Source organism: Amphiura filiformis, chromosome 2 (genome assembly GCF_039555335.1).
Source record: "Amphiura filiformis chromosome 2, Afil_fr2py, whole genome shotgun sequence".
NCBI classification, from domain to species: domain Eukaryota; kingdom Metazoa; phylum Echinodermata; class Ophiuroidea; order Amphilepidida; family Amphiuridae; genus Amphiura; species Amphiura filiformis.
The window spans coordinates 48,224,420-48,248,063 of NC_092629.1; the positions used below are offsets into that span (position 1 = coordinate 48,224,420).

At 36.0% G+C, this 23,644-nt stretch overlaps 1 protein-coding gene and 2 long non-coding RNA genes across 3 annotated transcripts; all 3 read left to right on the forward strand.

Annotated features, from left to right (window-relative positions):
* Positions 1-3,462: 3,462 nt before the first annotated feature.
* LOC140136129 (uncharacterized) lies at positions 3,463-8,460 on the forward strand. Its single transcript, XR_011856616.1, has 3 exons — positions 3,463-3,857; positions 6,617-6,784; positions 8,253-8,460. It is a non-coding gene; the product is annotated as an uncharacterized lncRNA (long non-coding RNA).
* A 4,054-nt stretch (positions 8,461-12,514) lies between these two features.
* Positions 12,515-15,459, forward strand: LOC140136136 (uncharacterized). The gene is made up of 3 exons (XR_011856618.1): positions 12,515-12,617; positions 13,281-13,337; positions 15,294-15,459. It is a non-coding gene; the product is annotated as an uncharacterized lncRNA (long non-coding RNA).
* A 949-nt stretch (positions 15,460-16,408) lies between these two features.
* On the forward strand, positions 16,409-19,607 carry LOC140136143 (uncharacterized). Its single transcript, XM_072157850.1, has 3 exons — positions 16,409-16,917; positions 18,018-18,109; positions 19,171-19,607. The coding sequence occupies exons 1-3, from the start codon at positions 16,535-16,537 to the stop codon at positions 19,266-19,268; spliced, it is 573 nt and encodes a 190-aa protein (XP_072013951.1). The 5' UTR covers positions 16,409-16,534; the 3' UTR covers positions 19,269-19,607.
* The last annotated feature ends 4,037 nt before the right edge of the window (positions 19,608-23,644 follow it).

Here is a 23,644-nt window from a genome sequence, read left to right on the forward strand (position 1 = left end):
GTTCCCCATACGGAAATACACCAAAAATATTGCAGTTTCTGGGAAGTGCGTGACGGAATGTGCAGTTTTGCATGCGGAACTGCAAGCGGATATTGCAGTACTGTATGCGGTACTGCACATTTAACGGTCGGTTGTAATACCTGATTTGAGACCTAGACGTGTTTTTTGAGACCAAGATGTGTTTTTGAGACCAAGATGTGTTTTTGAGACCAAGACGTGCTTTTGAGACCCTTTCGGCACTGACCCCGGCGGCCGCGCCGTGAGTGCCAAAAGGGTCTCAAAAGCACATCTTGGTCTCAAAACATATCTTGGTCTCAAAACACGTCTAGGTCTCAAATCAGGTATTACAAAGTCAACCGACCGTTATATGTGCAGTCTATGTCTCTGAGGTATATGTCTTTGAGACCTTTCTCTTATTTTTGAGACCTTTCTCTGTTTTTGAGACCTTTCTCTGTGTTTGAGACCTTTCTCTGTATTTGAGACCTTTCCCTGTATTTGAGACCTTTCCCTGTTTTTGAGACATTTCTCTGTTTTTGAGACCTTTCTCTGTATTTGAGACCTTTATCTGTTTTTGAGATCTTTCTCTGTATTTGAGACCTTTCTCTGTTTTTGAGACCTTTCTCTGTTTTTGAGACCTTTCTCTGTTTTTGAGACCTTCCTCTGTTTTTGAGACCATAACGTGTTTTTGAGACCATAATGTGTTTTTGAGGCCATAACGTGTTTTTGAGACCATAACGTGTTTTTGAGACCATAACGTGTTTTTGAGACCATAACATGTTTTTGAGACCATAACGTGTTTTTGAGACCATAACATGTTTTTGAGACCATAATGTGTTTTTGAGACCATAACGTGTTTTTGAGACCATAACGTGTTTTTGAGACCATAACATGTTTTTGAGACCATAACTTGTTTTTGAGACCATAACGTGTTTCTGAGACCATAACGTGTTTTTGAGACATTTCTCTGTTTTTGAGACCTTTCTCTGTTTTTGAGACCTTTCTCTGTTTTGAGACCTTTCTCTGTATTTGAGACCTTTCTCTGTATTTGAGACCTTCCTCTGTTTTGAGACCTTTCTCTGTGTATTTGAGACCTTTCTCTGTTTTTGAGACCTTTCTCTCTTTTTGAGACCTTTCTCTCTTTTTGAGACCTTATTGTACTATTGAGACCTTGTTGTGTGTTTGTTTCTGAGACCTTTCTGTGTTTTTGAGACCTTATTATACTTTTGAGACCTTATTGTGTGTTTATTTCTGAGACCTTTATGTGTTTTTGAGACCTTATTATACTTTTGAGACCTTATTGTGTGTTTATTTCTGAGACCTTTATGTGTTTTTGAGACCTTATTGTACTTTTGAGACCCTTGTGTGGTTTTGAGACCCTTTTGGCCCTCATGGCCGCCCATAATCTTCTCTCATCGATTATTTGACAATCAAGCGCGCTTCAGACTCCGAGTATTGTACGTACAATATTGTATGTACAATATGTACGTTATTTAATATATTGCCATTCTATTTCCAGTAATGTTTAAGTTCTAACGAATGTTTGATGACGAAAAATCGATAATATGTTACATACAATATCTAGCAGAAATATATTATCGATTTTACGTCATCAAACATTCGTTAGAACTTAACTCTCTTCACGCGGGTGTCGACTGCAGACGACAAGTTTTAAAAATTTTTAAAAATTCAAAAATTTCAGTAATGTAAATTGTCATGACCATATTTGGAATAAGCATGAAAAATGCATTAAAATGAGTACAAACAAGCCTAGTATTGGTCCAGTAGTTTTTAAGATAGCCCTTGATATTTTGAGAAAATATTTCAAAACTTCAACTTTTTCCGTTGAAGCGTATGGCTAGCACGCAGAGCATTAAACATTACTGGAAATAGAATGGCAATAGATTAAATAACGTACATATTGTACATACAATATTGTACGTACAATAAAAAGTCTGTATACTGCTTAAAGAACGCTCCATGTATGGAAACTTATCTCTTAGATGAAATTGATTTTCATGGTGCTTAATTGTCTCAAATTCAAGATTCGCTCAAATACACTTCTTTTAGAACGTAAAATTAGCAGATGGACTCCAGATAACGACGGTATATGTAAGCTTTGTAACATTGGTGTTGAAGATGTAAAGCATTTTCTTGTCATGCACTTAACAATATTAGAGCTGATGAATACTGTAAACTAGAGAATGAATTGATTAATTTAAATAGCCTTGATATATGGGAATTGTTTATTTCTGGCAATCTAGATGTAAAATTTAATCTTGCTCTTGGAAGTACAGCAACCACTTTCTGTAATTTAAGTAATACTGATGATATATATCAAATTTTTGATAAATTCTGTAAATCTTTCGCAAAGAGAGCGTGGAAATCAAGATCAGAATTGAAGACTACTGACAACTAATAATTGTGCTACATTCTGCGTTGCTTGTATTGTATACATAATATTTTTTTACCGTAAACCCACTTCAAGTCAACTTGGGTAGTTGTGTGTTTTCCTCATTCATTTGTCATTCAATATGTATTTTAAGTCACCTTTATATCATATTTGTGTAATTTACTTTGTTTCCTTTAATATGTTTATGAACGCACCGCCGGATTGGCGTGTGCCACTGTTACAAAAGTGTATGTTCTAATAAATAAATAAATAAATAAATAAATAAATAAATAAATAAATAAATAAATAAATAAATAAATAAATAAATAAATAAATAAATAAATAAATAAATAAATAAATAAATAAATAAATAAATAAATAAATAAATAAATAAATAAATAAATAAATAAATAAATAAATAAATAAATAAATAAATAAATAAATAAATAAATAAATAAACTGACAATGGCAGCTTTTGAGCCTCAAGGCAGACTTCTATTGGTTATTGTTGGTCGACCAGTAAGTTATAGGTGTGGCTAATGCGGCCCATACCGGGGCCCATACACGATCAATTTGATCAATATCAAAGACCATATAGTGGATACAAAATCTACTATTGTGCACGTACACATGAACATTATTAAATTAGTGATGGTTCCCAATATTGATCAATCAAATTGATCGTGTTAATGGGCCGCATTAGCTTGGCTTTAGGCATTCAATGTGACTGTTATGCATTGGAATCGGAGATTCATTACATCTTCTCTGATTGGAATCTAGTATTTTTCGCTCATTTATGTTAAATGAGATCAGTTTATAGAGGACATCTTTTAGATTCGATTATAAGGAATAGCTGCACTATAAAACAGTTTGTGATTCAGGAGCAGTTTTGGTTGACTAATTCATAAATATGCATTTTTAAAGTAGCTCTTGCTTCAATGTGGCGTAAGCCAGAGCCACTATACTCATGAGCTCCACAGAGTCATCTACCGCGCGGGATGTATTGAAGTTATCGTACAGGTATCGCACAGAGCCTAGACTGCGGAACTCAGTCCTAAATGATAGTCAGTCATTTATCTTTTGGTCGTTATATGACTATCATTTGCACGGAGCCTACCATTTAGTTATTCTCGAAAAGAAAAATAAATCCGCGTGGTAATAGTGATTCATCGGAGGCAATTATGTCTCATGTATGTGGCGAATGTCTAGCTAGTCACAAATGTGAACATTGTTTTACAGCAAATCATTGCATCAAAGGATCAAAAAAAAATTTCCTCGGATCAAACCTTAACATGATACACCCCAAAACATCTCAACTTGATCTCCACAGTTCAAAAGATAATAAGCTTAATAGTGAGGCAGAGGGTTCACCACCGTCTTGTTGTAGTTCATTTTTACAATGCAGTCAAGAAACCAGTTTCTCGGGGTTCAAGTATGTTGGAGGAGCGGACAGCAGTTGGTTTCGAAGGTATGTTTGTTTCAGTGTCGTAGGTAGGGGGAAAGGGGACGTCCTGATATTTAAGATATGTATTTTATATACTTTTTGCGCATTTGTGTTAAATTTGGCCCCTGGAAACTGTCCCCGCCTCTTTGCCCCTTCACTGAAATAGTTCTGACTACGCCACTGGTTTGTTTGATTTGCATTACAAAAAAGACACACCCAGGTTCCAGGTATGCACTGATCAGAACACAGAGATGTTGTTGACGATGATGATAGGTATTTAGTATTAAAGCATCGGGATTAAAAACAACCTTTTGTAGCATGTAGCATGTGTTTTTCTAAAATACTGGAAAGAGTTATGTTTAATAGATGTGTCAATTATACCGGATAAAAACAATATACTGAATGACAAACAATTTGGTTTTAGAAAAAACATTCAACTGGTATGGCTATTCCTGAACTTGTTGACAAAATAAACAGTGCAGTAGAACGCTCTAAAACTACAGATGTGTCAAAAGCATTTGACACGATAGACAATCATATATCACTTTATAAGCTGGAACATTATGGTTTCAGAGGAATTGTATACTTGATTGGTTTAGAAGACCTTTAATAGGAAACAATTTGTTAATTACAACGCCCATAGCTCTGAACTCAAAGAAATAAGGTGCGGTGTTCCTCAAGGGTCAATATTGGGGCTGTTGTTATTTATATTATACATCAACGATACTGTTTAAAATTCATCAATTTTGGATTTCGTACTTTTTTCACATACAAATATTAACTCCAAAGTAAATCTGATCAATTCCGAATTAAAGGAAGTTACAGTTGCTTTTGAGCTAATAAGTTCTCCCTGGATGCGAGCAAAACAAACTTTATGGTCCTTGGAACTCAACACCAAGACAGTTTGAAGCACTAAATATTGAACTATAGGAAAGAAAACAAGCAAGGTACACCAACTTGATGCATCGAGTTGGTGTACCTTGCTTGTTTTCTTTCCTGTTGTTCATATTCAAGGTATCCTCTTGTATCATTATTGATCCTTGATGTGTTTTGTGTCCTCGTCCGTTGGATTCACCTTTACCCACTTTTATTGAACTATAGATGGAACAAGCTTAACAAGAGTAAGTAAAACCAAATTTCTTGGAGTTCAAATCGATGAAAACTTAACATGGAAGGACCAAATACGGGGAGTTTCAATGACAATATCCAGAAATATTAGAATTATTAATAAACTGAAACATTGAATATTCTACGTCTAATAAAAAGTCTGTATAGGGCCTTATCATAGAATCGGAAAGATTCATTTTTGATTATATATGATCAACTGGGAATAATTGGAGTGATTCCTTAGCCAAATGGCATTTGGCTAATTGGCTAATCCCTTTTTTTTGCCAAATTTTTGCCTTTTTATCTGAAAAGTGATTTATTAGCTGGGTAAAGTATGGATGAAAATTATGTTTGATACTTGATTGTTAGCTGGATGTATGAATTTTGGTATCTTAAAATGGATTAGTAGAACAAGCACTGAAAAAATAAATCGGGACCGTGAGGGGTAATCCCGGACACACATGCGTCTCTATACAGATGGGGGTAATGCCGGACACTTGTTATTTCGAAAATATAAACAACAACAACAGCCCCATAGTTGTATGCTTGAGGTAACAGAAGTACCTAATACATTCAGGGGATTATCATCCTACTCCACTTTCCCTGTTAGCAACAATCATGTGTCCGGGATTACCCCGTGTCCGGCATTACCCCATCATTTTTTGCCATTTTGTTTTTTAATTATAACTTATTAACTATAGATGTCGAGTTATTAAAAACTGGTTAGTAGATAGGACATTACTCCTACTTTGCATTGATATGATTTTCACTGATGAACTTTATTTAATCTCGTACCTGTGTAGCCTTAACGAAAGGTGCCCGGGATTACCCCACCCTCCCCTATAGCAAAACTCACCTTCAATTTTTGGGGCTAAAACAGACTAAGGTGCATAGGCGTAGATCCGGTGGGGTGTATTGGGGACGTGGGATAAATCCCCCTTTTGCACCATGTTTTAACAGTTTAGTTTCAAAATGGCAAATTTTTTCACGCGGTTCGCGCGCATTTGTACCATAAACTTGTTTTCTCGCCAAAATGTCCTGCATTTCAGAATTTTTCCAACCCCATCCCCCATAATGTCAAAATTCACGCGTACATGGACTAACATATTAGCTTCCTATTCCCTGAGGTCAGATTTATTATGATATTAAAACTGATTTGCTTGCTTGAATATCAAGCAAAAACAGAAAAGGAAATATTCTTTGTTCTTCTACCGTTTAAACTCTCACAAATCTTATAAACCCCGATTTGGGTATAGAATAGTGTGAAATTGTAAATTTTCTTGCGCTTCGCGCGAAATTTACCAAATGTACATCAACTTTTACTTCAAATAGTATGAAATGGGATGAATATTCGCGCAATACGCGCACATATCTCATAACATTGCGCCGAACTAATGCTCACTGGCCATTTTTTTCTTGCCCTCCTCCCGACAAAAAAAAATGCTCTGAGTCAACTCTTTACTATTGGGCCCCCGGGATATTTTGCTGACAGGGCCCTTTTCCTTAAATCCGCCTCTAGTAATGCCCATTCGGAATAACGAGCCTAGTTTTAAATTCGGAGTAGTGACCCTTCGGAATAAAGAGCCTTTGTAATAACGACCCTTTGGTATAAAAGAAGGGCAACTATTGCAGACAGGACGTTTTTCACTAACTTCTTGATGTTGTTATTATTGCAGGACCGCTTGGTTAATTGTGGTACTGTTCGCCGGCGTTGGTCTTGGTTTTCAGCTTTATCTCTCAGTAGGCGAGTTTATCCTTTTTGAATCCACTACCAAGATTCAATACGTCACCAAACAAGAAGTAGATTTTCCTTCAGTTACTATCTGCAATACCAACATGTTCAGGTTAGCATCCTGGTTAGTTAAATAACTCTCTGGTAACAAGCGGCTACGGGACGCCAGGTAACCTCGGTATTTTCTTGTCAACCTAACCCTTACCCATACCCTAACCCTATCCCTAACCCTAACCCTAACCCTTACCCTAACCCTTACCCTAACCCTAACCCTAACCCTAACCCTCGCCCAATTAGATGTCGATTGACAGGATAGCGGTCACCGGATTACTACTTCCTGTGTAACAACAATAGGTTACCTGGCGTCCCGTAGCCGCTTCTCTCTGGTAACTACTATACTATGATCAGCTCGTAATGGGCGAGAATTGTTCAGTTTTCGTTAAGGGATCTAAAATGAGCGTTTATTGCGTTTCGACAGTATTTTTTGTGGGACATGAGAGCACCTCGGACCTATCGAATTGCATTCTGAATACGAAGCATGTCTTTCTGATATCAAATAATTTTCATTTTTGAAAATCACAATATAATACAAATTTTATGACAAATTATAAAAATTTGATATTTTTCAAATTTTGATATATAACAGTCCTCGAAGTAAATTATATAAATCTAATGATATATTCTTAAAGTGTATGTAGCAGGAAGGAAAAGCCGACGGTCAATTGAAAATTTTGACCTTTCATATTGAAGATATGGATTTTTTTCCCAAAAAGACCTAATTTTTTTTGTGTTTTGGAAAAAAAAATCCATATCTTCAATACGAAAGGTCAAAATTTTCAATTGATCGTCGGCTTTTCATCCCACCTACATACACTTTAAGTATAAATCATCAGATTTATAAAGTTTACTTCAAGTACTGTTAAATATCAAAATATCAATTTTAATGATTTGCCATAAAATGTGTATTAAATTGCGAATTTCAAAAATCAAAATTATTTGATATCAGAATGACATTCTTCGTATTCAGAATGCAATTCGATATGTCTGATGTGCTCTGATGTCCCAAAATAAATACTGTCCAAACGTTCATACCCCAGCCCTTAATGCGTGAGTCAATAAAGTCCCAACTTCTGCTCGCGTAAATTCATAACACAGCCAATCAGTCACGCAATATATGCAAAGCGAGGTTCGCGTAGGTGCTCCGCCTAGCTGTGCGTACGCTATTCTATATCAATCCACGATTACGAGCCGATCAAAGTATATACTGTATTGTATTTTTAAAGCCTTTCTGATTGGTTTATGATACGATATAATCGTCTGAGTAACCAATCAAAATAGGGCTTTTCGATCTGTTCGTAATTTTAATCTGAATTCGCTTTTTACCTAAACCGTTCTTTCTTTACCATATCTCTGATTGGCTCAATATGTGATATAAGCTTCTTTGTAACCAATCAAAATAGTTGTAATAGTGGCCGATAATTTGGCTGGTAGTACCCATACGGGGTTAATTACTCAAATTCAATGTAATATTCATTAAGCTTAAGCAATTACGATGATTTTATTTCAATTTTTGTTTCCAGAATGAGCACACTTTCGAGTTCTCAATACTATAATGGTTGGAGGAAGGTCTTTTCCAGAGGGCTAGGAGAATTAAACCTGTTGTTTCCTCAGCTGGGTCTTACAGACAGTGACATGAAGACCAGCAACTCGCTTCTATTTGGTGATAGCTTTCCTGGATTTCAGAATTTGTACGAGTTCGTTGAAAATGCAGCGCACAGTATTGAATCGATGATTGTGTTGTAAGTATTATTCCATTTTTGTAATTCACGAAATCACGTACCGAGACTGCGCGTCATCGCAGAATCACAGATTTGTTTTATGCACACATGGTCTATGCTTAATGTTCATGATGATTATATGAATACAAACATATTCAAAGTGATAGCAAAATTAATCCATATAGTACTATTATTACAGAAAAGCCCGCTGGATTTCTTTTAAGTTTATTAAACAGAATATTTACAACTAATGACAAACTCCAGTGACTTACTGGTTTTGGCTAGCAAAATTACTAATTGAGGTGATAATGACAAACTATTGTCTACAACAAGCATTCTTATTAATGAGATATAGCCAAACAAAAAAAGTTTTTTCTTTTGTTTCCTTTTTTTCAAAACTCTTTAATTGCGCACATTTTTTGAACTGGTTGTCCAAATTCACTGGGGTTTTCTGCAAATTGTAGCTTTGCAAATGCTGTTTAAAATCCTATAAACACTGAAAATTGATTATGTCTGACTTTAGACTGATTTTACTTGATCACACCACAAATGTCAAAGGTTACTTAAAAACTCACTGTTAAAACTCAGATGAGATGTTCGTATTTTAGTCTTTGTACAGAGCAGCAAAGTTGAGGATGATTACCAATAAAGGACCTCTATAATAACGGACATGTCGTTGGTATTTTTAAGTGTTTATTGTCTTCTTTTCAAAGATCATTAGAGCAACGTGGCTCCGTGACATTTCTCCAGGCCGAAGGGTCGCTAGTCCGAAGGTTCTCTACTCCGAAGGGTCGCTAGTCCGAAAACCAAATTAAATTCGCTAATGCGAAGGTTCTCTACTCCGAATATAAAATAAGGGATAGGGTTATGGTTATTGTTTAGGATTAGGGTTAGGGTTAACGAGCCTTATTCTATATTCGGACTAGAGAACCTTATTTATTATTCGGATAAGCGAACCCTCGGACAAAAGAACCCGATATTCGGACTAGCGAACCTTTTTCAGAATTCGGACTAGGGAATGGTAAATTACGTGTTCGGACTAGCGAACCTTCGTACTAAGGAGCCCTCGGACTAGGAACCTTCGGACTAGAGAGTTATCACCCGGGGCTCCGCGGTTAAGGATTTTGACTCCGGTGCAAGAGGTCTTCGGTTCAAAATCAAAATTATCCGCTCTTTCCAATACTGTATTTTGAATTGTGGAGTAGATGCGTTAACATATCAATTTCTAAGAGCTCTTTAAGTCATTGTTCATTTAATTTACAATCGTATGGCAAAACAGGCGAAAATAGTAACTTTTTGCACAAGATGTGCAATTTAAAGAGAATTGGCCATTGCTCATTGAAATGAACCTAGTATATGGACAATATAACGATGCTCTTTCATTTAATGTCATTAAATTTGAAAAATATTGTAAGGATCAATCCGGGTTTGGACTCTTAAAATCTACATCTTGGTCAAGCATTGTGCGTGAATAGGCCGTTTTCAACAGATTTACCTCATTCCCCTTTATAAACATTGAATTGCGTCATCTGTTGACGTAATGAAAAAAAAAGTGTGTTTAGCATGAAGTGTTAGCTCTCGTTCGATATAAAAACTTGTTTGGTTGGATGAAGGAAACTATCGGGGTTTTGATAAAACCAATCATGGATGCCGTATTTTCCACCAGTCACCAGCTCACTCAGGCTCTTATGATGCTATGCACTCAACCGTGTAGTGTAAACACATACTGTGTAAAGACAATGCATTGCTAGACTCTTTGTGCTTAAACAAATGTGTGTATTCAGGTGTATCGAGGTGGAAACTGCATGATGCATTTATAAAGTCGTTTTGTAGCCAAACATTTTGATATGAAAACATATTCCTCGCAGCAAGTACCGATCAATGGTACTCTGTACGGAGAACAATGACTGACATCGCATGATTATTTCCTTTATTATTTGAAACAGATGCTCATACAACGGGGAAAGATGTGGGGCAGAGAATTTTACCACTACTCTTACTAACCAAGGTTTATGTTATACCTTTAACTCAATTGAGAATCCGGAAAAATTGTCAGTAAAAACACCAGGTATGTGATAAAATACAAATAATTCAAATTATTAAACTCAACGGATCCACCACGGCACAGAAACCACATAAACAATTGAATACCTGAATACAACCCCCCCCCCAAGTCCATGGAAAGTGATTTTAAGAAAACCAAGAAATAAATACATGCTGGGTATACATATATGCTGGATTTCACATGCTCAATAGACGCACGGTGTATTTTGGGTTCACCTTAGGCTTATGTATAAGTAACAATTTCCCATGTTTTAACTACATTTGGCCAAAGTATGGACTTGGGTGGGTTTTGTATTCATGTATTCAATTGTGCGAGATTATTATCATTATTACCTTGCCACAACGGAATGACCATGGTGTTTCATTCATAACTCCAGCAGTTTGTGAAAAATAGTGGAACAGTCCGTTTATCCGACGGATCAGTATAAGTAAGACGATCAAGCAAAATGAGTCGGTTGTCGATCAAAGCCAGTTTTTAAGTTCATTACACCGGCCATTTTCAGAGCTTTAATTTGAAGAAAATGCCAACACAAAGAGACTTAACAGAGATATGGTTATTTTAGTGCTGCTATAAGAACAATGAAACGCAAGTTGAACACTATTATTGGCTGTAGGCGACGAAAAGGGAAAACCCTGTTCTACGCCTCCGACTGACCCAGATTTCAAGAATTGGGAAACAAATATTTCCTGTGCAAAAGTGCAAATGAATGTCGACCCAGATTTTGAAAATATCAGGAAAAATACTTTTCTTTGGTATTTCCCCAAATTGCAAAACATTTACAGATTTTGGTGATGTTTGGGGTAAGAAAAAACCCGTCCGACCGACAGACCCTACTTGAAAGGCCCGTCCGCCCGTAGAACAGGATTTTTTTCGTCGCCTTAGCGACAAACGACTCATTTACCTTAGTACGAAAAAGGTTAACGTTAGGTCAGGATTAGTGTTAGTTTAGGGTTAGGGTCAGACCTTGGATTAGAGTCGGGGTTATATTTAGGAAAATAGGGTTAGGATTATGTTTATGTTTAGTGTTATGATTAGGGCTTTTGTTTTAGGTATCGGTTAGGTTCAAGTTTAGGGTTATGGTAAACGTAAAGAGTAGGGTTTATAAGCTACTCCGATTGGGTTTTCGGACTATAATGACCATTCGGACTATCGAACTATAAACCGAAAGTAAGTCGAATTTGCCAACGAAGTATTCAATACGGACTCGTACCTTTTCATTTTAGCACTGTGTTTTGTATGATTATTCACAGGCAGAGCCCAAGGACTAACTCTAATTCTAAATGCAGAGGAACATGAGGTTGTTGCAGCTCCGCGGGAAAACATAGGTTTCAAAATGCTTGCCCATCCACGTGGCGAGTTTCCTAACTTAGAAGACAATGGAATAGAGTTAGCAACTGGAATGCATGTACCCATCAGACTGAAGGTTACTGATGTCAAGACGCTATCCTCGCCCTATGGTAATTAAGACAACATCCGTTGGTTATAAATTACTGTTAATCACAAAATGCATGTCACAAACGTTACCGTCCAAATGTCACAAACGTTACCACAGGTATTACAATAAAGTTCTTTAAAATTATGTTTACCTTTGTATGTGATTTACGAGTATTGTCATATTCAACGGACTGCAGCATCTATTCATCTATTGTATCCGATTTTAGTGCTGACATATTGGAAAATGTTGCCAATCAATATTCATGAGAGTGTACATTCAACGTCTAGTTTTCGAAATTGGGTGGCTTGTGTTTGGCAGGTGTGAAATACGTCTGACTAGGTGTTTAATTACGTAACGCATAATGGCTTCGACATCATCGAATGGCTGCCTAGTGCTGTTTTGTGTTTTTATAATCTTTAATAATTATTCTTTTCCTTATACTTATACATCACATTCGTTGGGAAGGAAACAAGTAAATCTGTGCCAAATAATAAGAAGCAACTTCCGGTGACTTTTTTTATCTGCTTTTTTTTTTTCGCAAAAGGTAATTGTGGTACAAAACCGTTGAAATATTTCACAACGGAGTATACAGCGTCGAAATGTTACTTAGAATGTGAAACGGACTACTTAGTGAGTCAATGCGGATGCCGAAACTTTTACATGCCTGGTAAGTTGTGTCAAGTTAAAACTATATATTTTTTGTGATCCTTGCGAACAGATGAATAATATAATATGCTTTTAAAAGAAATCGGATCATGTTCAATTTATACCACCCTCCCCCCCCCTTCCCCTCCTGTATAACCCTCTGGGTCATCTTGGCAATAATAGACAAACCATAAGGCTTGGTAACCATCATATTTGGTATCTTTTTGGTATCTATCTATGGATATCTAGGGTATCAACAGGAAAACTTTCTGGGGTATTGACATTGAAAAATGTCTATTGAAACAACATATTCACAGCCTTTAAATGTGTAATTTTGGTGTTAATGCGTATATTACGCAAACGTGATTCTTATAAATATAAAAATGTGTACACTTAGTATTTTAATAAAATGCGCGCATGCTGTATTTTATATATTCAGCAGCGCCCTCTGTTGTTTGTAAGTAGAGCGGTTTCCCGAAAAAATAGCTGAACCATTGGGTTATTATTATTGCATTATTATTATTAGTATTATTATTATTATTATTACTATTATTATTATTATTATTATTATTATTATTATTATTATTATTATTATTATTATTATTATTATTATATTATTATTATTATTATTATTATTATTATTATTATTATTATTATCACTACTTCTACTTTCTATGCAATTAAGGTAATGCTTCGTACTGTTCCCCTTTGGAGTTACTCAGTTGTTTGTACCCGCAGAACCGTAAGTATTTTCAAAATGGATTCTTTAAAAGATTTGGCAAATGTCGCACCATTAATGTACTTTATTGGATCTCAAAAGTACCATTTTGTATTAATCAGTCAGTAACTTTTAGTTTGACATGAATTGGCATGTAAAATGAGCGCTACCTGCCGATCTAACATTGCCTCTGATTGGTCAACTACAATCATTTTAATCACCAATCAGAATGGAGCTTTGCAAATAATTCACCCCAATGTTTTTGCGTGGTGAAACTATTCTAACAATGTTGCTGATTGGTCCAATTGGTAATAAAAACTTCTTTTTGGCCAATCGACAGGTAGTTCTCATGGGGTTAAATAGAATATCTTATAATGGTTTTCTTTTGTGAGACGATAATCACCACATCACCACGATGCACCATGCTTTTGCAAAAACCCTAAATCTGGTTCCTGATGCATGCAAGTTTCCATTTACACGAGGGAGGGATGTACAGCAACAATATCACTGGGGTGTTCTTATCTTAGGTTTGGGTTGGGTTTTATGGGTAACCGGTGTCTCATGTACTCATTATACAAGTGTTCAAATATGAAGAGCTCGTGAAAGTAAGGCAAAATTATAGGGTCGGGTCAGGAAAATTGAAATGAAAAATGGGAACCAAACAGTTATTTGTTGACACTGAACTTCTCTTTTGATGTTCACTGATGTTTATTATGCATGGCCGGTAGCATCAAAAGACGCCTGCGATTATATGCACCTAACCGTGGCCGTCCAATTTTGGACGGACTCCACGGACAACCAAGAGTGCATCTTGGACGTCCAAGATGCAAGGTTAGGAGTGTAATCTTAGGCTTATTTTGATATGGCACAACAAGACATTTAAAAGTTGCGAAAAGAGTTTTTCTAGCATTTGAACGTGCAGATATTATCTACTCTTGCTTACCACGCTGTTTAATTTGCTGGTTTAGCTTGCCTTATCAAATTATTTGTGACTTCAGACTAAAATGTGGTGTGATCAAGCAAAATCAGTCTAAAATCGGACATATTCAAGTTTCAGGTTTTATAGGATTTTTAACAGCATTTACAAAGCTACATTTTGCAGAAACCCCCACTGAATTTGGACAACTAGTTCAAAAGATGTGAGCAATTAAAAAATTTCCAAAACAGGAGGAAACAAAAGAAAATATTTCCTCTGTTTGGCTATATCTCAAAATCAACATTTCCGACCTCCGATTGATTTTGCCTGATCACATCACAAATAACATCGCTGAAGGGTAGGTCGTGACACAATGCTCAGGTAAACAATGGATAATGGTCAAAGAGCTGGTGCACTAATGAAGTATATATTATACAAAGTTACAATGTGACCGTACACGACGAATGAGCCTTAAATTCCGCCCGGTCAATTTTGTTTTATTTCGTGTTTAGAAAATATATATATCATAAGCTTTAAAATGGTATATCATTTAACTTCAAACGATATCCAGAAGCGGGGTTATGGTTTGTTGTTTGCTCCTACAACAAAATGGTATACCTTTTTCGGTTCTCTTTTCGCACATTGCCGGTAATAAATATCAAACAGTCATAATTGGCGGTCATTTCAAATCATCCTCAAGTCAACGAGGTTCAGGAATGTCCTCTCATTGTTAATTGTTGGTTATACATACCTACACAAAATATGCAATGCTTTGTAACCCACCACTTGAACAGATATATTTAAGAATTTTATAGACATGGTAGAAGCTTAATATCCTCATCAACAATATGATTATTTATTGGTTAAAAGGTGTCTGACTAGCGCTATCAAAATAAGATACATGTAGAACACTAACTTGAGGTACCTCTGAATACGACCTTCATGCACATTTTACACTGTAACTCAGAATACAATTTAGGAAATTTACGGCTCATTCGTGGTGTACAGTCACAAATTAGAGACATGAGTAGAATTAAAAACTGATCTTTTGCGTATTCTTTTAGTGTTCTTTGGAAGCAGTAAACACGAATATTGTGAATGTCCACCCGCCTGTCATGAAGTCATCTACACACCAACTGTCTCCCAGTCTGCTTTTCCCTCCAATGGAGTAGCAACTTATCTTGCCGTGCAAAGCGATTATGACATAATTAGCACGGCCTTTGGGGAAGTCATAAGGTTAGTTAATTATGATCAAGATAATGATCTGATTATAGTGCATTACATGCAAATATCTAATTATCGATCATGAGAGCCAACGTGGGCACGCACAGATATTTGCGTCGAACGTACTACGCAAAGACCACACGCTTATGGCGTGAGAATTGACCAATCACGGTTTTCGAATACGGTCGTCGCTAGGCAAGGTCAAAGTTCGGTCATGTAGGACGCGCGATCGTGTTATTCCACGAAAAGTACGCTGACGCAGAGGGTAAGCCCTGCATCTTCTCATGATCGAGAATTAGATATTGCCTATAGTCAAGATAATCGCACCCGACTTTTGACTTGTATTGCCAGTTAGGACTAACTAACGGATTAGGATTAAGGTATGTTTCATTTGGCAAACCAGGATAATATTTTCTAATCCCCCCAAAAATAGTGCTGTATTTTTCTGGAATAGGGGGTAGTAACATCTTTCTAGTTTCCTGGGACATTTTGATGTTATGAAAATGGTAATAGCATCTTAATATGTCACAGGGCTGTTTACATTATAAACGAGGGTCATTCAAAAAGTTCTACCTCCACCATCACATCTCTGTTATCTTACGTGCCAGGGTATTGAAATCTGTAATGATTTAAATTTCCACATAGATGTGGACAACCCTTTAAATCAAAATTAACTTTCTTTTCAGACCGTTTCCGATGTACCAAATCTGTATTCACTTTAGCCAACATTATCTTAATAAACATAAATCATATTTTAATCAAATTACATTTAAGCATGTTAAGAGTATAATCGTGAGTAATTTCAATTTCCTGGCACGTAAGATATTAAAGAGATATTACGATGGAGGTAGAACTTTTTGATTGACCCTCGTTTATATTTACATCTTTTAATTCATCAAAATTAAATCTCTAATAGAGGTTTCTTATTTTGTACAATTTTAGACGGTCGCTTCCTTCCCGGAATATTTTCGGGTTCAGAAGCCAACTAACTCAATATCTATCATCATTGGAAAACCGTACCGATGGTTCCAAATTCGGCGACCTGTATCCAGACATAGTACCAGTGTTTACGAAATACCTCATGAAAGAAATCTTTGGCGATATCGAGTTCGAAATTTTCCTTACCTTATGTGGACAAAGTTACGAATATCTCGTTCTAAATGAGGGTGATCTGAGCCCTGGAAGTGACTCCTACAAAATGATGTTTGATACCAAAGAAGATGAATATATCTTGAGTGGCGTCTTTTTAGATGTCTTTACAAAGGCATTCGCTGAGGCTTCGGATGTACCACTCGATGATGCTAAAAATATCGCAGAAGATATTTATGGCGATTTCGGTGTAGAGAAAGCATTTAGTGACACATTTAACGTCATATATAACGAATCACTCTTTGAGATTCAAACTTTCGCCGAAACCTTGATGGAAACGGTTGACTACTCTGCCATGGCTACCGACTACATGAGGTAAGTAGGACACGTAGGTGGTGGTGATGATGATGATGATGATGATGATGATGATGATGTTGATAATGATGATGATGATGACGATGTTGATGATGATGATGACGATGATGATGATGTTGATAACGATGTTGATGATGACGATGTTGATGATGATGATGATGATGATGATGATGATGACGATGTTGATAACGATGTTGATGATGACGATGTTGATGATGATGATGATGACGATGATGATGATGATGTTGATAATGATGATGATGATGATGCCGATGATGACGATGATGATAATGATGTTGATAATGATGATGATGATGATGATGATGATGATGATGATGACGATGATGACGATGATGATGATGATGTTGATAATGATGATGATGATGATGATGTACTAATGCAAATTTTGGTGTTAAGGCGACGAAAAAGGAAAACCCTTTTCTACGGGCCCGACCGACTCAAGAATTGGGAAACAATTTTTTCCCTGTGCAAATGAATGCCGGCCAAAATTTCGAAAATATCAGGAACATTTTTTTCTGTATTTCCCCAAATTGTAAACTATTTACAATTGTAAACTATTTACAAGTTTTGGTGACTTTTTGGGTCATTTGCAAGAATACATTTTGCAGAGGGTAATTTCTGATCAAGCAGGTCTGACCGGTTAGAGCAGTTAGGGTACTTTTACCTATTGTCTAATACTCTGCAGGAAGAAGGAGATTATGAAACAAACAAAAGTTGATAAAGACGAAAATAAAATATATTGCCATCCTAATCGCTGTAGAAGTGGCGTAATAATCGGATTATCTACCATAGCAATAGACGAATACAATTTTGAATATATCGCCCAACACTACAAGCAGGTTGCACTAATCACCTGTGTTTGCAATCATAGATTGGATACAATACCGCTCTTTTCAAAGATACTAATCTTACAGGTGCGAGTGATCAGCATTTTTTTGACATCTGTGGTTCAATGGATAGGTACTGCGTGAACGTTGTAGTGCAGGGCGATATAGTCAACAATTGTATTCATCTATTGCTATGGTAGCTTTACATCACTTCTACAGCGAATATATTATGTATTCCTTAAACACTTACAGAAGCAACTACTTACATGTTGATGTATTCATCGGTGACTTAAAGGTGGAACAAATATCAGAACATATAGCCTACCAATTTTTTCAACTTATATGTAAGTATTATATAAAATGTGATGTGATCAAGCAAAATCAGTCGATTAGCCAAACAACGGAAATATTGTATTTGTTTCCCACTGTTTTTGAAACTCTTTTTACTGTTCAGGTAAAAAAAAAACTAGTTTTCCAATTTCAATGGGATTTTCTGCAAAATGTAGCTTTGCAAATGCCTATTACAATCCAATAAGAAACTGAAAATTTAATATGACCGACTTCAGACTTATTCGCTTGATCACACCACAAATGATTATTACAATCTGGTACATCAACCCTGTCATACACCCCATGTTTAATTTGTGAACAGTGCTTACTACTGATCGAGTCACAAAGCAGGAATTGTCGTAATTTCGGAATTTTGATAGTTGTAGCTTATAACGCACCCTAGTCAAAAAGTAGGAGTTGTCACAATTCCGGAATTGTGACAGTTCCTGGCTTGTGACGCATCCTGTCGATGTCAACAAATAGGAATTAGCTGGAATTGTCACAATTCCGGAATTGTGACAGTTCCTACTTTTTGACAGACTGCACCAAAAAGAGAATATCGTTACAATTCTGGAATTTTTTAAACTCCTAATTTTTGACGGTCAGAATATTAATTATTATTCAATAAATGTTTTAAATACTGTAAAATAATCAGCCTGCTTCTTTTTATTTATTTCACCAAACCACACAGAGGTCATTTCGTACCTGTTTCGTAGTGTCAAATGACACGAATAGTCACAATTGCACTGTCGTAATGCCGAAATTGCGAAAATTTCTACTGTCAAATAGAGTATGAGCTATCACAATTCCGGTAATTCCGGAAAGGCGACGGTGAATTGTGGGTGCGTCAAAAACTGGACCGTCAAAAAAGTAAAATAAATAATGAAATTCTAAAACGTTGGAACTCGACAACGAATTCCATTGTAAAAGTATGTTGTTTTTCAATTTGTTTGTTTTTCTCAATCTATTTTAAACGGGCTTTCATCCTAGTAGTTTCATCAGCATATTCTGATTGATAAAAATTAAATGTTTCCAATTAAATATCAATTAATAATATTCTATTTATTCTATCTAGGTGACCTTGGGGGAGCTTTGGGTTTGTTCTTTGGCGCCAGTCTTCTGTCGTTCATCGAAACAGCAGATTTTTGGTTTCATAAAGGATGCAAGAAATAGAGCGAGATTTCTCAGTGACGTAGATTTCTTTTTGACATTGGCAGTGATGGAAAAAGTATAATTTTTGAAGTATAATGAATCCAGCACCTTTTGGCAACACGAGTTTGTGGTACATATGCGCGCGAAGAAATGTTGTGCAAAAGTGGAACAAATTCGCGGGCTAAAATGGCCAAATATGAAGTTAATTTGGTCAGAAACCCACATAGAGGCCTCAACATTGGGGGATGATTGTATGGACCATCCCGGGACCACCTCCATCAAAATATTTTCTCAGTCCCCTCCTGACACGAATATAACTAAAGAGAAAGCAATGCGCTTTTACAATTGAATACATGAATACAAAACCCACCCAAGTCCATGGAAAGTGATTACACAGTTATTTTCGTCTCAGATCCCCCCTCCCGGCCCCCTCCCCGGATTTACGCATGTGCAGTATTACGTCAAGTTAGTGTCCATGCACAAGTTGCATCGTAATATTCTGATTTATTATTTTGGTGATTTAATAGTTAAGGTGGTACTACACCCCTTGATAAATTTGTGACTATTTTTGCATTTTTCTCAAAAAATAATAACACACTGGCAACAAAAGTTATGTATATTATAGGGGCAAGGAATCCAGTTACTACACTGGAATTTCAGTGACTCAAGACAAGCGTTATTTATGGTAAGAAAAGAGGTACCGCTAGAATGTCCCCCATTTTTTAACATAAATTATAATGAACCACTTGTCTTGACTCACTGAAATTTCAGTGAAGTAATTGGATTCCTTGCCCCTATAATATACATAACCTTTGTTACCAGTGTGTAGTTATTTGTGAGAAAAATGCAAAATTAGTCACAAAATTTATCAGGGGGTGTAGTACCACCTTAAATTAAACCTCCTTCCTTTGTCTTTTAGACGTGAAATCCTTGATCTCACATTCTTTTTTAGATGCAAAATGGAACTTTATGACCTTAATCTTAACCATTTTGTTGTTTTTAACTCCACCCTCAAGGACCGTCCCACCACCAGATCATCTGCTGACCCCCTATTGTTGATTCTCAAACGATGCAAAACCGAATCTCACAGGGCATCGTTTTTCAACCGTATCGTTCCCCTGTGGAATCAACTTCCTCTTACAATTAGATCCACTGTCAACATGCTCTCTTTTAAGAGCCAGCTCTCTGAGTGGTACAAGAACAAACTAGAGGAGAGTTTTGATCCTTACAACACATGCTCTTGTGTTACATGTTGCCAGTGTTCTGGTTGTAGGCTTGTGTAGGGTTTTTTTTTCAAATTTTTTGGAGGGGGTGTCCTCATTGTTTTGATCCTTGGTGGGACTGTCCTAGAGGTGCTTTTCACCTGTTAGTCCTTGCCTTTCACTGGTGCAAAATTTTATCTATACTTCCTTTTTTTTGTATGTACTTTTGAATATTCATGTGCAATATATTTTGATGTTATAATATAATTATTGTATATACCAGTGATAAAGTGTAATAAATAAAATAAAAATAAAACTTAAGAGGACATATTTACATAGCTCTTAAGGTTGACTTTTTATTAAAACGAGCTCATACATAAGGATATCGTATAATACTGCTTTAGATTTTTTTTAAAACTGTGTCACTGACGTCATTCACATTTAGTCCCATAAGAAAGCTGATCGAGTAGATTATATTTAAAAATTATTTCATGTGAGATGGGATCATGGGAGATACACTTTCATGCAATGGGCTATTCCAGAAAATAGATGCGCATCTTATAGAGGAGTTTGGATTTCCGGACTTTTTGACCAGTCATTATTTTTTGAAAAGCCCGACTTTTAATGTGTTCAAAGGCGAAAACATCTAACCAAACAAAAATAGTTCTAAATCAGAAATTCTCATTTCATTTTGAACATTTAGTTGCATTTCCAAGCTTTTTCCAGTAACACTGGCAACTGAAATTCCGGTAAGAATGCAAACTTAGAAATCCAGACTTTTTATTTTATTAGAAAGTTATTCCTCTATTAGGGGGTTTGCAGCTATTTCTGTAAAATAAGAGTGTAAACTCTAGCTGGTAGAGATGGAAGAAAACAAATCACGGGTGTCTTAACTAAGTAAGTAGCAAGCAGTTTATTCAAGAAAATTGCTAAACTCATCTGAAAATAATAAGTTCTATGTAATTATAGAAGTCCGATTAAATGTTTAAGATAATGTAAACAGTCCAAAAACCTTCAGAAAATAAACAGCTACCCTCGAATATATTTATAAATACGTACGGTATTGATAAATATGCACGTGACTCATTGGCACGGCATACCATGTACCAAGACCAGCTAGCGTGATTTAATCTTCATGAAAAGGATAGGAACTCTTTAGATAAATAACATCACATTTAAGTATTAATTGAATAGCAAATCAAACACAACATTTTGAAAATATTTGCTGACAGAAAAAAATATTTATCGACGAAAACGTTTTGTTTTATACATAAACGACCTAGTGTTGCCCAACATTCTAAGATTGCTTTATTTGCCGACGATGCTAAGTGTTTTATTAATGTAAAAAAACCTTCAGATTGTGAGCAGCTTCAGTGAGACTTGGTCACTTAATGCACTAGTCAATTGGAGTAATACCTGGGAGCTTAATTTTCACCCTTCAAAATGCCAGGTCATTTCCTTGACAAGATGTAGGAAACCCGTTCTTTATGATTACAATATGAATTGCACAACTCTCAGTAAAATTGATACCATCGAAGATTTGGGTGTCGACTATCAACTAAACTTGTCTGGGATACCCATATTAACAGAGTTGTCAAAAAATGCAATCGTAAGATGGGCATGATCATGCGTACAATAGGGTTCAATGCCCCAGTAAAAGTTACCAGAACTCTTTATAGTTCCCTGATCAGGAGTGATCTTGAGTATGGTAGCTGTCAAGGAGTTCAAAGACGAGCTACCAAATTCATTTTACATTATCCTGATCCGGATTATAAGGAGAGGCTTACCAATTTGGACTTACTTCCCCTTACTCTCAGGAGAGACAAACGTGATCTCTTGGGTTGTTTTTTTACAGATTTAGGGAGGGACACTATGATATTAATGTCAATAATTATGTTAAATTCAGCCAAGGGAATAGGAAGGACAATCCCACCACTAGATTATCTTCCGATCCATTTAAACTCAAAATTCAACGTTGCAAAACCGAAGCGCACATGACTTTTTATCATGTTTATTTTAATCGCATTGTGCAGCTTTGGAATCAGCTGCCTTTGTCTACAAGGACAGCCGGTTCCTTTTCTTCCTTCAAATCCGGGGTGGTTGAATTTTTGAATTCTCATTTTACTCAAAATTTTTGTTCTTTGAAAACATGCTCTTGGAGCTCTTACTGCAGATGCTCGAATTGCAGGCTTATTTAATTTGGGATGGGGCTGTGATGGTTTTTTTCCCCAATAATTTGTTTTCAAAAATCGAAAGGTGGGATGGTCCTAGAGGTGATTTTGCACCTGTTTGTCCCATTCTTTTCGCTGGCATTTTATTCTTTACTTTGTCTTGATTATTAGTATGTGCAATATTTATATAATATATTTATCTTTGTAATTGTATATGAGCCAGTGATGAAGCATAATAAATAAATAAATAATAAATAAGTTTATAATATTATTACAAAGTTGAACAAAATAAAATAGCACGCACTTTGAGAGTAGAACCTCGTTTCGAGACGACCGTGCAAAAGTTCAATAGCCATACTCATTCATAAGTTTTAAGTTTCAGTTCACTTTTGTTCTCATCCAAGTATTCACATTACAAAATACATTAAACATTCTTAAACACTTGTGAAAGTTCCTGCAATATTATTGGTTCTTAGCCGTGTGATATGACACGATATAACACGGTTCAGAGCGTTCCCTTCGACGCGATACTCGTACGCGCTATTTGAACCAATCGGAGGTACGTAGCAACAACGGGACTGATCGATTCTAAGCCCTAGGTAATTTGTTGCAAAATGTAGGATTTAATTTGATTAACATTTGATATACTTATTTGATTTGGTGTGTTTAAAAATCGTTTCGTATAACACCGGCGACATCAATTTACTTAAAATAATGTCGTCGCCCGTGTTATATGAGATATGAACAACAGCGGCTAAAAACAATACCATTGTTTTAATGTATATAATTATATTAGACATGTTCATACAATCAAATGAACAAATGCAATCACATTTCTATTTTTTTGTAATCGCATGATGCGTTGAGATAACTAGTTTTGGGCCCATAGCTCCCCCTCCCCCGGGGCCACCATGCACCAATGAGAGTGAACATGTCGATATCAAATCATGATAATTTTAACATGGTAAAATTACTGGTTACGTGTATCATATGAAACTAAATAACAATTAAAACTACTAATTAA

What these genes read in the sequence shown, in the direction of transcription:
- LOC140136143 (XM_072157850.1), top strand. Translation starts at nt 16,535, where the DNA reads ATGAAAGAAATCTTTGGCGATATCGAGTTCGAAATTTTCCTTACCTTA. An exon ending in ATGGCTACCGACTACATGAG is followed by an intron (nt 16,918 to 18,017) that starts GTAAGTAGGACA and finishes AAACACTTACAG; the next exon opens with AAGCAACTACTTACATGTTG. An exon ending in CCAATTTTTTCAACTTATAT is followed by an intron (nt 18,110 to 19,170) that starts GTAAGTATTATA and finishes TATTCTATCTAG; the next exon opens with GTGACCTTGGGGGAGCTTTG.